Source organism: Antrostomus carolinensis, unplaced genomic scaffold (genome assembly GCF_000700745.2).
Source record: "Antrostomus carolinensis isolate BGI_N321 unplaced genomic scaffold, ASM70074v2 scaffold9157, whole genome shotgun sequence".
NCBI classification, from domain to species: domain Eukaryota; kingdom Metazoa; phylum Chordata; class Aves; order Caprimulgiformes; family Caprimulgidae; genus Antrostomus; species Antrostomus carolinensis.
Window position 1 is genome coordinate 102746 of NW_010329661.1, and position 13694 is coordinate 116439.

Here is a 13694-nt window from a genome sequence, read left to right on the forward strand (position 1 = left end):
AGAAACTACAGCCCAGCACACCCCTTAGAAAACACATTCCCAACCCAAACACTCATCATTTCCCTAGAAGAAAAATAGATGCCCAACTGCTTCTTCTGGGATAAGACTACAGAAGAATAAACAGCTAAAACTAACTCAGAGCAAACAAGCCTGACTAGCAAGCTCAGATGAGGAGAGGGAAGAAAAAAAAACCCAAACCATTCCTCCTCCCAGCACCCTGGGCTCCCACATGCTCACTTAAAACAGCACCAGAGGCAGCTTCTGCTTTATATAGAACAGGGTCTACAGGTGGGCCAGCACAGCCCTTCACACCAGCACAGCTGAGCCTGCCCAGCTCAGCAGCAAGGCTATGTAAGACCAGGTTCATCAGAGACCTCTTCTTTTTGTATCAGGATTTAGGTGATGGGAGAGGGAAGAGAAATAATTTTTGTTAGGTGGCTGATGTATGGCTTAGCAGTACCTGTAAAATCAGGGAAAAATTGTGCTGAAGTGCTGTGGAGATGAGGAGTACTAGGAATACCTAAAAATAAAAGCCTTTGGATTATAAGAACTTAAAAGAAAGCTATTCCTTAAACAGTTGGTAGCTGCAGCCTAGGGTCAGCAATGCCTTCTACCTGAGGCTGTGTGAACTAAGAACATTAATTGAGCCTCCTGGGTATGTAAGCCTCTTATCTACTTATACACAGTGCTTTCTCTGAGCTGGAAAAAAAATGAGATTATTAGCTACTTCTAATGAACAGCAGTAGGATGTGTACGCTCACCTGCTCTTTGCTGGAAGATGTTTCCTTCTCTCTCTGTTTCTCTTAAAAATTGTTAGCTTTTTAGAATATAAGCCAAGACTTCAAAAGGGATGTAGGTGTCAGAGGAAGGGAGGTGGCTCCTATTCATCATTTAGGGGCTGAGGGATGCTCTCAAAGCTGCTGCTGGGCTCCTTATTCCTATAGGTGCTTCTCAGATCTGACATCTCAAAGCTGTTGCGTGGGGCTCTCCCTGCCTTCCTGTCTGGCTTAAGTGACTCCCAGTTTAGTGAGGCAGCCTTTGAAACCCCTTTCCTCAGCACCTCACTGTGCCCACGCTCTGTGTCTGGGGTGCACATCTGAAGGGGAAGGTGGATGGGCCACACCTCCTGGTGGGCACAGAGACCTCAAAGATGGATGTGGAGGGGTGGAGGTTATGCTTTGAGTAATTTAAACGCAACCTGTGGGCTATGAAAGAGCCTCTGTAAGACTGAAGTTCCTATACTGGAGAGCAGGGGACACTGGTTTGGGCTGTGCTTATGGCTTGGTGCCCCACTGGGCTCGGGGGGCTTGGCTGCTGAGGGCTGGTTGGGAGCTACACACAGATTTTCTCTGTGCTTTTTAGGGAACATAAGTAACAAAGCAGTGAGAAATCAGCACCACATTGACGCCAGCCCCAAGATGCCCTCTTCCTCCTGCCACCGACAGGATGGAAGGACGTGCTGGCTGGCCAGCCCCAAGGGCCATGTGCCTGGAGGAGGAAGCAGATAAGGAAGTGCCTATCTGCAGGAGCAGATTAAAACCCCCTCCCTGGAGTCTCCCAAAGGTTTGCTGCCAGCAAAGGGTTTGTGGGAGCCCTGTCTTCCCCCCTGCTGCCAGCCCTGCCTGTCACCCCACTGCTGGTGTGCCTCCAGATGTGATCCTCGCTCTGGATGCCCTCGTGATCCAAGGGTGACTTCCACTGCCTGCTGCCTTTTCTTTAATGTCTCTGAGAGTCGTGTTTGCTTCTCAGATTCCCTTTCTTGATTGTTTTGAAAGACAACTGTCCTCTGCCCCTGCTCCCTTGAAAAGCCCTGGCTTTTCTTGCTGCTAGTGGGCTGTAAACCTTTCCTGTTACAAATGGCCTTTCAGTTGCTCTCACTGGTGTTGCTTTTTTGATTCTTTTAGGAAGTTGATTCTCATTTATTGACCTCTTCTCCATAAACTGCTAGTGCTGGCCAGGAGAGACTGGGTAATTTCCCCTCTCCTAAGCCATACTTCCTAACTAAATCATGCCTGGATCCACTGCTAACCTTAAAGATGCTGTACTTGAGAGAGGATTCAGGCCAGGATGAGGATTTGAGAGGTCTGTAGGGCTTTCTCCTTGCCCTCTTGTGTTTGAACCTGGAGGCTAATTGCAAACCTCTGCCATGGGCAACCAGCAGTGCTCTGTGCTCAGCCAAAATGATTTCTAAGCAAGGGCAGTGCAAGATGCAGGAGCAGAGCAGATGCCAAGACAGGGTTTTGTCATCCTCTCTGCTCACTCCTAGGTTCTACTCAAGGCTTTGGTCAGTTCCCCTTCCCTGCAGGGACCAAGCACACCATGAAGTTGACCAATGATGGAGCTAGAGGCAGGGGCAGGCACTTTGCAGCTCTGGTTCCTGGCCCTGATCCTGCTCTAAGAGCCTGATCCTTCCCAAAAACCTTCAATCATTTTTTTAGCTCCATTCTCAGCTTAGTTTTTCAAAGCTGCCTCTCCTGCTGCGTCTGAGGGCTGATCTAACATCCCTCTCACATATATAGCTTCTTGTCCCTCCTCAGTTGCTTTTGCCCATAGGAAATGAGGGTGGGAAATAAAACCCCTATCACAGAGGACCTCCGAGTGCTTCACAAACCTCTCTTCTGCCCACTGTGATGCTGCTTGTTCTGCTGGTGGGAAAATCGAGTCAGGGAGTGGTGATGGGGTCATGTGCACTTCTAGCATCAAATGCCTGTCAGTGACGGAGTAGAACTGGTTTGCAGGATCCCTGGTGCCTTTCCACCTGCCTGCTTTACCCTGTGAACCAGCCCCTGCGGTACAAAACAGGCAGCGGTTGCTTTGCACTGGAGCCCAACGGTGCCAATCTCTGGGGTGGTGAGAATTGTTCAGGTAGGGGGGGACATGAAGCAGAGAGGGAGCTCTTAAAATGCTGTGAGGGTTGGCATGAGGCAAAGAAATGCAGCAGCAAGAAGGCTCTCTTCCAAACTTACATATATGATTAAAAAAGGAAAAAAAAAATCCTAAACCCAAAAGTTGGAGCTAAAAAGGCAGCTTGAGGAACGAAGCTGCAGGAGTTTTCCGAGAAGGCTCCCAAGATGCACAATGGGAACATCTGTACCTCGGCCGGCTCCTTGGAAGGGTCTCAGGCCGCAGAGCGGGGCTGGCGTCAGCTGGCTGCAGCCCTCTCCCCAAAACCCCTGCCTCGGCACGGCTCCTCCCGCCTGGCTTGCCTTGCAGCAAGCTGTAAATCCCCCTTCCCACATCTCCTCCTTCACCATGGGCTCTGCGGGTTTTCAGCAGCCGAGCATCCCGCGGCTGGAGCTGGGGAGAGGGAGGTTTGGCCCCAGGAACAACCGTCCTCTGTGCTGCCCGTGAAAGGTGGTTTCATAAAGTTCTTGCTCAAAACAGTCCGTTATCGGGATCCTCGGAGCAGGTCAGCCCCACTCCTGGGGACGGAGAGACAGGCCAAGTAGGTGCACACACGCGTAGTGTCTCGGTCCTGGCACGGGTATTTTCCAGCCTCAGGGGATGCAGGTAGCCAGGATTGATCCTGATCCCCCTGAGAAGGCTACCAGGGGGGTGGCTGGCTGTCCTCCTGCCTTCAAACCCAGTGCTCACACCCAGTGAGGGGTGAACATGTGTCCAAAACCCCTTGTTGGAGCCTGGCAAAGCCCCACGGGTCCCCACTGTGGCAACTCCCATGCACGGAGCTGCTGGGAGGTGAAATGGGTCCCTTGGGGAAGGCAGCGGTGGCCTGAGGTGGGAGATGCATTTAGAGGGAGGTTCAAAGGAAAACTCCCTCCTCTTAACCCTGCTCCCCATCAGCTGCTTCATCTTTCTCTCCCCCCCACCTCCTGCCCCCATCCCCTCCCAGGGGGCTCAGTGCTTGCCTGGTGACAATAGAGGAGCTTTGAGAGGAGACAGAGCCCACCTGTGCCGAGCATTTCCCACTGCCCAGGACAAGCAGTGGTGGTCAGCCCTGGCCAGGCTGGGCTGCAGTCCTTGGTCAGCCTCTTGGTGAGGGCATCAGTGCTGTGGCACAGCTGGGAGGGGACCATGCCCCAGGGAGGCAAACTGGGGCTCAGGTGCAGCCCATTTCATCCTGGCTTGCATCCGTGAAGGACAGCCTAAAGCAGGGAAATCTTGGGGACAGCCTTCTGGCTGCTCCCCTCTTATCTTTGTGCCCATATTCCGTCATCAGAGTGTGAAGTAATGGGTTTACGCTCTTTTAAATCCTTTGTGCACTTGGCAAACCTGCTGAAATGGGTCAAAACCAGACACTTTAAAAAAATTTTTGTGGTCTCAATGAAAAAAAATCACCTGTTTAAGCAGGCAAGTAGAGAATTGGTTCCCTGCTGGGAGTTTTTTCTCCTCAGCTACAGGTAAACATGGAAAACACATTCATGTCCAATGTAGCACGTGCTACAAAAATCACTCCTTCATAAGGGGATACGCTTTACACCAAGTTAAAAATTTAACACAATGATAAAGGCTCTACAGGCAGTTGTGTTCACCTGCTCATTCTTCACATTCATCCCCAAAATGAGAGACACTGGGGAGGCCTCTGAGTGCCAGACTCAGGGTTTGCTGGGGCAGGGCAGCAACAAGAAACTGATTTTGGAGCAACTTTTTCACCCAGAATTGCATATTAATGCCATCTTAAAAGGACAACAAATGGTGCTCTTTGTACCTCTGGCTTTGATTTTTTTCCATCATTCCACTATTTTAAGAGACCAGAAGATTAAGAGGGATGCCAGCATGTCCTACAGTGCCACTACAGAGTGGCCTTGTGTGACTTGGCCCCTGGAAGATGCCACTCATGGCTGGGATCCCCATCTGATAAAGACAGGAGTAGTTTCTAATAAAAGGCAAAGAGTCTCCATCCTGGGACCAGGTGAAGGCCAAATACAAACAGTGACCTCTTGGACAGCAAACAGACCCCAGTGCTGACCTGCAGCAGCCCCAGCTATTCCTGCCCTGGGTCCCATGGACATCCTGCATCCCTGCCCCATTGCATCCTCCAGCTCCATGGCAGGGCTCCTCCCTCATGGAGACAGCTAATGCTGCTTTGTGCCCATTGATTTATATTTTCAAATGAATTAATATACTCCTAGTAACACTGATGTGCCTTAGCTTATCTTCCTCCTCTTGTCCCCCACACCAGAGCTGCAGAACTACAGCTGTGCACGTTATTTTGGTGAGGGCTGTGTACTCTTAGTTGCTGTTTTACTCAAATATATTCACCATGGATTGCCTCTTTGCCCATCCCATCTTCTCCCCCCTTTTTTTTTGGGATGTAAACCACCTTCACGGTGGTAGAAATATAAAATATTGAGGGATTTGGATAAACCCAGGATATGGGAGAGGCCGGGGCTTGCAGAGCATTACCAGACCCAGATCCCAAAGCCCCCCAAAATGCGCAGGGATTTAATTGCGTGATGTAAGTGGCTTTCACACTTCTCTTGTGGTTCTGACCTGCCTAAAATACCCACCGGGAAGTCGGGGCAGAGCCAGTCCCCGTCCCATCCCCAGCCTGACAGGGGACAACTCAGAAACCAGCAGCCCGAGGGCACCATCTAGTGAAGAGCTGGGACTGCACAAACCCGGAATGGGCAGAAATGGAGTGAAACCCACGGGGGGTGTCCCCAGGGGGGTCAGCCCTGAGGTGTGGAGAGTCACATTTTGTGCTTCCATCCCCCCCGGTCCAGTTATTTTGCAATTTTCTCCATCAGGATCCTCTGGAGAAGAGCCTTCACCATGCTTCATCCATCGTGGCAGAGGTGGCCTGGGGCTTATGACACTTGATGCTCTGCCCCAGTCAGGTGGCACTGGCAAGATGAAGATATTTTGTTTTCTTGACTGGGAAAAATAAATTAAAATAATAAGGAGTTATTTCTAATGCTTTGTGAATGGCCCTGGGCTTGTAGGAGCAGAGTGGTGCAGGTGGCTCTGTCGTGGGGCAGCTCTGAGCTGGAGGCACGAGCTGTGCTCTGTCCTCTGAACCCTTGTCCCAGGCAGAGGAGGGGAGAGTCTGGGGCAGGGACATGGGAAGGGGACATCACTGAGCAAGACCACCGTGGTGACCAGCCCCTTGGCACCTCCTGCACCTGGTGATGCTGGGGAGCACCCCACATGCCCCCAGAACTGCACCACACGAACCCTCCTGCCCTAAAGTTGGGGGCAGGAAAGTTTTTAATAGGACCTGTAGCAATAGGACAAGGGGTAACGGTTTTAAGTTAAAAGAGGGGAGATTTAGGCTAGATATAAGGAGGGAATGTTTTACACTGAGGGTGGTGAAACACTGGCCCAGGTTGCCCAGAGAGGTGGTAGAACCCCCCTCCCTGGAAACATTCAAGGCCAGGCTTGATGGGGCTCTGTGCAACCTGATCAAATTGAAGAAGTCCCCGCTCACTGCAGGGGGGTTGGACTAGATGACCTTCAAAGGTCACTTCCAACCCAAACCATTCTATGATTCTATGATCTTCAGCAGCTCACAGCCCCCATGACCACTTGGCATCCAGCCCCCAGCTCACTCCATGTGGGGTGCCTGCTGCATGGGTCCCCTTGCCGTGCTGGGGGTGAGCCTGGCACCCAGCCTGCCTGCACAGAGGGAAGGAGCCACAGCTGAGGGTTTCTGCCTAGGAGGGGGCTTCCTTGTGTTGTCTCTGCAGCAAACCCTCCCCATGCACCCAACGCACCCATGGCACAGGGACTGAGGGGTACATGGGCACTTGCCTTGGGCTATCCCAGCCCAGCTTTGCAGCCCTTTTTGGGGCCAGCTCCCTGGGGACGATGGGGCTTGCTGGGAATTGTGCCTTTTCCTCTCATCCGCAGACAGTCACGATGCTTAAGTGGCTTGTTTTTCACAAGGGAAAGGCTGTTGCTAGGCCACCCTGGTCCCCGGGAAGGGGTTGTGCAGCCAATCCGGGAGGCTGTGCTGGTGGTTCGCACACACACACACACACGTGCACAGGCACACACATGCACATACGCATGTACACGCACACACGCATGTACACGCACACCCCTCCTGCAGCCAAAGTGCTGCCAGATGTGCCTCTTCATTTCCACATCACACCTATTCACTTCTTCCAGCCAAGCAGGTTATTAAAGCTCCTGAGATTTTATTTTATAGCCAGCTGTGAGTTTTCTGCCTTTAATTCACGCTCAGGGTGGAGGGGAGAGGGGTGATGCTGGGTGGGGGTACTGATGGGGTGGGGACACAGGGAAGCTGGTTCCTTCTTCCACTGCTACCAGTTTGGTCTCCGAAAACCTCTATCTCTCTCTGAAAACGGGACAAATCGTCTCTCTGTGTCCCCACAGCAAGGGGACAGACTGCTCCAGGTTAGGGGCTTGCTCTGAGCTGTTATTATGTACCAGCACTGCTCCACTCTGAGGTATTTGGGGCTTTCACAGCACTTCAACCACCAATGCTATGATAACCAGCATCAAAGCAAACCAGGTGGTTGATGAGGGGATGCTGCTTCCAGCCACGGTCCTCATAAAAACAGCCCCCAGCAGCCAGAAGAAGAGCTGGACCACGGCCAGGGGCTGGTGATGTGGGGTGGGAGGGTCAGACACATCCCTGGCATGGGGTCTCCTGCTCACAGCTGCTATTCTGCTATGGTGCTACTATAAACACCCTATGGGTGTCCAACACCCATCCCAGAGCCCTGGGATATGAGCAGGGTGGGAGCACACATCCCCTTTTACAGCTGCAAAGCTCTTGCCATGCAGAATAGGAACAGACATCGAAAATGTGCAGAAAACCATGGACAATCCAGGCAAAACTCAGTTTCTGAATGTCCCCCATGACAACCACCACCATGTAGCAGGAGGGCAGAAAGGGGTAGCTCAGTAACAGCAAGGGAAAGCACTGAATTGCTGCCTGCAGTTCATGGAGAAGCTGTTGCTAGACAGAAGTAAAAGCCGTCGCCATCAGCTCCCATTGGCTCAGCCCCACTCCAATGATGGGCTTATCAGTTACCTGCTCTCGCAGCTGGCTGGAAAAAACTCATTTGACAATGTTTTTCCTCTGATAAAAAAGCCCATTGCCGGATTCATGGGTTTGGGTTAATCATTATTCAGGGTTGTTGAGACAATGGCCAAGTTTTCTGCAGATTCTTCAATTATCATGAAATTTAGCGTAAATGGTGAGCCAGCCCAGCTCTCCTTCACCCGCCTAAAGATGCTCAGCCTCCCAGCACGAGCACCAGCTGGCTGCTTGGGTGATGAACCAGGGTGAAGGTTGGCTGATCTCAGCCATAGCAACGCCTTGGCACGTAGGTGAATATTCACAAGCACCTGTGAAAATCCTGATTAGCTCTTGAAGGGTTCACTGGGTGCAAATAGGATGAAAGTTGCAGTTCAGATTATTCAGAACAAACATCATTTTGTCAGCAAGGAGTGGGTTGCCACCACTCCTCATCATCCATGGTGGGGTTTGCTCCTTGGCAACCCTGCATTGGGGGGCTGCAGAGCACAACATCGGGGTTTTTTTCTGATGTAAATTGGGATTGACCCCCCAAATTTGTTTCTCAGCTTGCCCAAGAGCTGGAGGTCACAGCACAGAAATGAAGCTAAAGAACCACAAGAGCACCAAAGGGCAACCAGCCTTTTCCTGCGGGGCTGCCTTCAAATTTGCCCTCAAAGGAGGGGGTGTATTTTAGCAGAGGGGTTAAATCAGTGTAGCAGTGACAAAGACAAGCTCTTAGAGGCAGCCTGGGACTTTTCCAGCACCTCATGCCACGGTGCAAGCCCAGGGCTGTGCTGCCAGGAGGGCATGGGGGCAGCCGTGCTGGCAGGCTGGGGAGCTCCGCTGTGGGCAGGCAGGGAAAAACCTGCCCTGGATCCCAGGGGACGAGTGCTTGGAGGAATCTGGCCCTTGCCTGGAGCTCAGCTCAGGCTTACTTTTGGAAGTGGGTTTCAGTAAAGTGTGTGGATGGTCAAGACTTCAGAAATTATTATTTTTTTGTCCTTAATTACACCTTCCCCTCGCCGCTGGCTGATGGCAAAGCAGGCTGAGTCACAGGCTGATAAAGCCCTCATGGCCTTCCACCTCCTTTTGCAGCTTTCTCCAGCCTCACCCCAACACACCCATATCTCACATCGAGCCATCACATGGCTTAGGAAAAGTCAGTGCCACGGAGTGGTGAGACATGGAGGGCTGGGGGGACACCACGGGGGAGTTCAGGGGGACACCATGGGGTGCTCCATGCAAGCTCTCCACAAAGCCACATACCCCTCAAGGGGATGCAGTTATATGGGCTAGGTTGTATGGTCATGAGGAAAACATCCCTCTGCTGTGCTCTTCCTCTGGGTCTGATTTCCCAGGAGCAGAAGACAGCCCTGCTGTGTCAGCTTTGGGATGCCACCATCTTCTGACAGCAGCTCTGCTGACCCCCTGAGCTTTCACCTTTCCTACAGCTTTGCTTCCCTCCTGCCACCATGGGAGGGGTGGAAATGGCAGAGAAGAGGAAACAGAAAATAATCTGTGCCAGCTGTGCTCATCCTGCACTCTCCGGGGTGTCCCCATGGGGTTCAGGTCCCTCCCATACCCTGCCAGGTTGTGGTGACATTGCACTGCACCCCGAGGCTCACGCAGAGGGTGGTGTGGGTGTGTTTCACAGCTTGCTGCGTCAGGAACGTGTCTGGGACAAACTGGCATGAGCAGGATTTAAAGACCTGCTGTGGAACCGTGTTTCCTACCAGGTCTGGTGGAGAGTGCCTGGACCATGAGCTCACGGCGCAGCCCAGGTTATTGCTATTTCTATTGAAGGATGGTTGTGCTTGGGCCAACGGGCAGACAGAGCTTTTTGGATATGTCTGATGTTTCAAAGTGTATCTATCTGAGCTGTCCCCAGCTTCCTCTGCCAGGCAGGCAGGAGTTAAGATGGGAAGTGCAAGATGCTTCTTGTAATGGCACTGATGTGTGCGTCAGGTGTGTCTGCGTCACCCAGCTCCCTTGGCCGCTTCCCAAGGCTGGGGCTGAGCTCTCCTTCCCTCCCTCTGGCCGCCGGGAAAAGCCTGGGACATGTCTAGCCTGGCCGTGGGGACATGACTCTGTCTCACTGCTGGCTGCTGTGACCAGGTTCCCAAAAGTCCTCAGGGTGCTGGCAGCCCTACTGTCACCCCCATCCCACAGCCCCGGCAGTGGGATTGGGGACCCCATGCTAAAGAGGTGGCCTTACCCTTGAAGCACCCACTAAAAATATCTATTTCCTACAACCACGGCTGCTCAGTTCCTCAGGGAAGCGTGTGACTCACCATGTCCAGCCCCAAACTCCACTCCAGTGCTCACACCCCCAGCTGGGGCATGTCTGTGCAGCCACAGGTACCTACACATCACCCATGAAGCAGCAGCCTGTGGGCACAGCCACTGCAGGTGGCCACCACCTTGTCCCCACACTGTCACAGCAGTCCATGCCTTGGTTCAGCATCACTCCCACCCCACAGAGCTGGCACAGCTCTTGCTCCCAGACGCTGTGTGCCAGGTGGGCAAATCCCAACGGTGCCTCTCCTTAACATGGGGAGCTGGGACAGCCCAGCTGCTGGAGGGTGACACAGCAGGATCCTTTCTCTTGCATTGGGCTTTCTCCAAGCAGCTGGCAGCCCTGGACCGCATGGTGCTGGCTGAGCCCATCCCCTGCTCCTCTTGCCTTCACAGGGATGTCCACAGATTGGAGGGGACCAGCCCATACCCCAGGGAACTGTTTACTCCAGCCACCCTCAGACCACTCAAAGCACCTTTTCTGGTTGCAGGTGGGTTCTAAGCCCTGGGGCATGGCATGGTACACAGGCAGCCCTTTGCCAACCTCATCCCTGCCCTCTCCCTCCTGGAGAGCTGCCAGATCACATCACCCAGTACATACACAAGTGTTCAGCAAGAACAATTTTTAATTTGGAACTGGACAATTATGTGAATAGTCCATTTAAAGATGAAGTGCATCCTATGCTCTGACCCAGGCTGGACACTGATTGATTAGATCCAGACTTTCTTTTTAACTTTTGACAAGTGCAGGTAGTGACAGAAGAAGAGGTAATGGCTTTAAACTAGAAAAGGTTAAATTTAGATTAGATATTAGGAAGAAATCCTTTCCTGTGAGGGTGGAGAGACACTGGAACAGGTTGCCCAAGGAAGTTGTGGCTGCTCCTCCCTGGAAGTGTTGAAGGCCAGGTTGGAGGAGGCGTTGAGCAGCCTGGTCTAGTGGAAGGTGTCCCTGCTGATGGCAGGGGGGTTGGAACTAGATGATCTTTAAGGTCCCTTCCAACCCAAACCATTCTATGATTCAAGCTTCACTGTGCAAAGAAAGTGAGGAGGAAACTGGTTGTCTAACTGGCCCCAAATGTTTTGCAGCCTTTGGGTATCAGCAAGACACCTCAGTCCTCCCACAAGAAGACTTGTCACTTGCCCAACATGGGGGTAGCCCCTTCCCAGAGGGCAGAGGAGGGGCCCTGGCAGCCCAGCCCACCACTGCACCATCACACGCCCACGGGGGCTCTTCCAAGCTGACACCAGGACCCTGCTCAGCCCTGAGCACCAAGTGAGAGACAAACACGGGACAGCCACAGCACTTATTTCTGTGCCTCAGCAAGAGGCTGCAGACAGCATTTTCAGCAGACTGCCAGTGTCCCAGGTGTCACCATTTCTCCATCCCCAAGCGGGGCTGAGGGTGTCCGAATCCCCCATGCTGCTCCCCACAGCAGGGCCGGGTGCTGGGCAGAGCCCATGGGGCACAAACCCTGGGGAAGGAGGTCAGCAGCCACTGAAGGTACCAGGATGGCCCAAAACACATGGAGAACATGCTGTCCACCATCACAGGCTGCTTGCCATCCGGTCTGTGGGCCAGTACCGGTCATCCATGTACTGGCTGCTGTCGGCGGGCTGTGATGGGGCTGGGGGGCCGGGGGGGCAGGCTACGGGCCAGCTCTGCCTCCCACTGCACCTCCACCAGTCTGTACAGCTCCATGGCTGTCTGAGCATCCTCCACCGATGAGTGCCCTCTGCCACCGACCTGAGCAAAGGGGGAAAAAACCTCGTTAGACAAAGGGGGTGGCAAAAATCCCACAGGTCACGTTATCAGCTTGCTTGGAAGGATGCAAGTGCTTGTGGTTTTGGACATGGCAGAGGTTCAATGCAGCCCAGGAGATGCAGGCATCTCTTGATCACTTTCTGGAGAGCACAGGTTCCGTCCCTGCTTTACTGAGATGCTTAACGGTCAGCTTGGGTGGTCCTGGGCTCCCCCAGCTTGATGACAGCCAGAAGCACAGGATGAACAAGGTTCATCTCCATCTCACAACGAGCACCCATGGAGATGAGGGGACCAGGCTGAACACACAGGCTCATAGCAAACCCAGGAACTGCTCATCTCAAGGTTCCTGGTGCTTACCTGTATCTTTTTCCGGAGCAGATGCCTGGCCAAGCTCTTGAGTGAGACGCAGGCCCTGCCAGGCAGCCCTGCCCTCTGGTTCAGCATGGGGATCCGGCTGGTGTCCCGGGTCCTGTCTTTCGGGTGGAAGTACTTCAGGGCTTGGAAGTCATTGTGGATGGCGTGTCCTACCACAATCTTGTCTTTCAAGATCTTCAGGATCTGGAAGTGTCAGAAGGGATTAGACAGTCAGTGCAGCAAAAGAAACAAAAATTAAGCATGAAATAAACAATTTTGTGTTAAATTCAGTTCTCTCAGTTCTAGTTTTTTAGGTTGCCAGAACAGAGGAGTAACAAGCAAACCAACCCACTGCATAGCTTTGGAGGCTCACCATCCTGTCCTTGTGTCTCTGCCTCAGAGCAGCTCAGCACGGGCCACCAGATAACTCAAAACCTTTTATTTATTTTTTTAAAAAATTTCTCTTTCCCCCCTCACCTCTGCCTGGGCAGTCTTGAATGGAATCGCGTTCTTCATGTGCTGCTTGGTGATGCCACTCCAACGCGTCCGGTAGTCCACAATGGGGAGCTCAGGCTGAACGTACTTGTCGTAGATGACATCCCCCTCATAGTTCACCACGGAGCACCGTGCCAGCTCGCTCAGCCTGCCCTGAGGTCCTGTGCCCACCATCTCACAGTCGATGGCCACGTACTTGCCCGGGCGCAGGAGTGGGGACGGCATCTGCATCTTCTTGGAGCTGCCATTCCCCTGGGACAGCAGCACGGAGTGATGCCTGGCTATGCTGTCTGGAGAGGCGGATGGGGACAGAGATGGGGAGACAACCTGTTTGGGCTTGGGGACCTTCCTGCAGCGTGGTGCCATGGTGTCACCCGCCTCGGTGAGTGTACTGCGTGCCTCCAGCCCTGACACGGGGGTCTGGCTGCACAGGCGCTGGCGGGGACCCAGCAGCCCCTTCTGCTCCAGCAGCGCCCGGCGCTCCAGGAACCGCTGGTGCTTGCGGCTCTTCTTCTTGCTGCGACCCTGCGGGGTGCTGGGACCCTCCAGGGGCTGAGCGCAGCCCCCCGCCCTGGGGTCATGGGGCCCGGAGTCCTTTGGGGTGGGCAGCAGCGGGGTCATCTGCCCTTTGCCAGGGGGCATCCCTGCGGGAGCAGGAACAGGGGGGTATGAGTGACATGCAAGCCCCTCTTCCTCCAGTGTCCCCCCCCTCCGGCACGGGCAGTGGCTATGGGGCAGTGGAAGGACACGGACACAGTGTCACACCCTGTCCCCACGCCCTTGCTCCCTCATTGCCTGGTCCCTGCCTGCCCCATTGCCGGTCTCAGGGTCCTTCCC

The 13694-nt window shown here is 53.5% G+C and overlaps 1 protein-coding gene across 1 annotated transcript; it reads right to left on the reverse strand.

Moving 5' to 3' along the window:
- Positions 1-11831: 11831 nt before the first annotated feature.
- Positions 11832-13499, reverse strand: LOC104528609 (apoptosis-enhancing nuclease-like). The gene is made up of 3 exons (XM_010172660.2): positions 12840-13499; positions 12366-12566; positions 11832-11990 (listed from the first exon to the last, which is right to left on the reverse strand). The coding sequence occupies exons 1-3, from the start codon at positions 13497-13499 to the stop codon at positions 11832-11834; spliced, it is 1020 nt and encodes a 339-aa protein (XP_010170962.2).
- Positions 13500-13694: the final 195 nt, after the last annotated feature.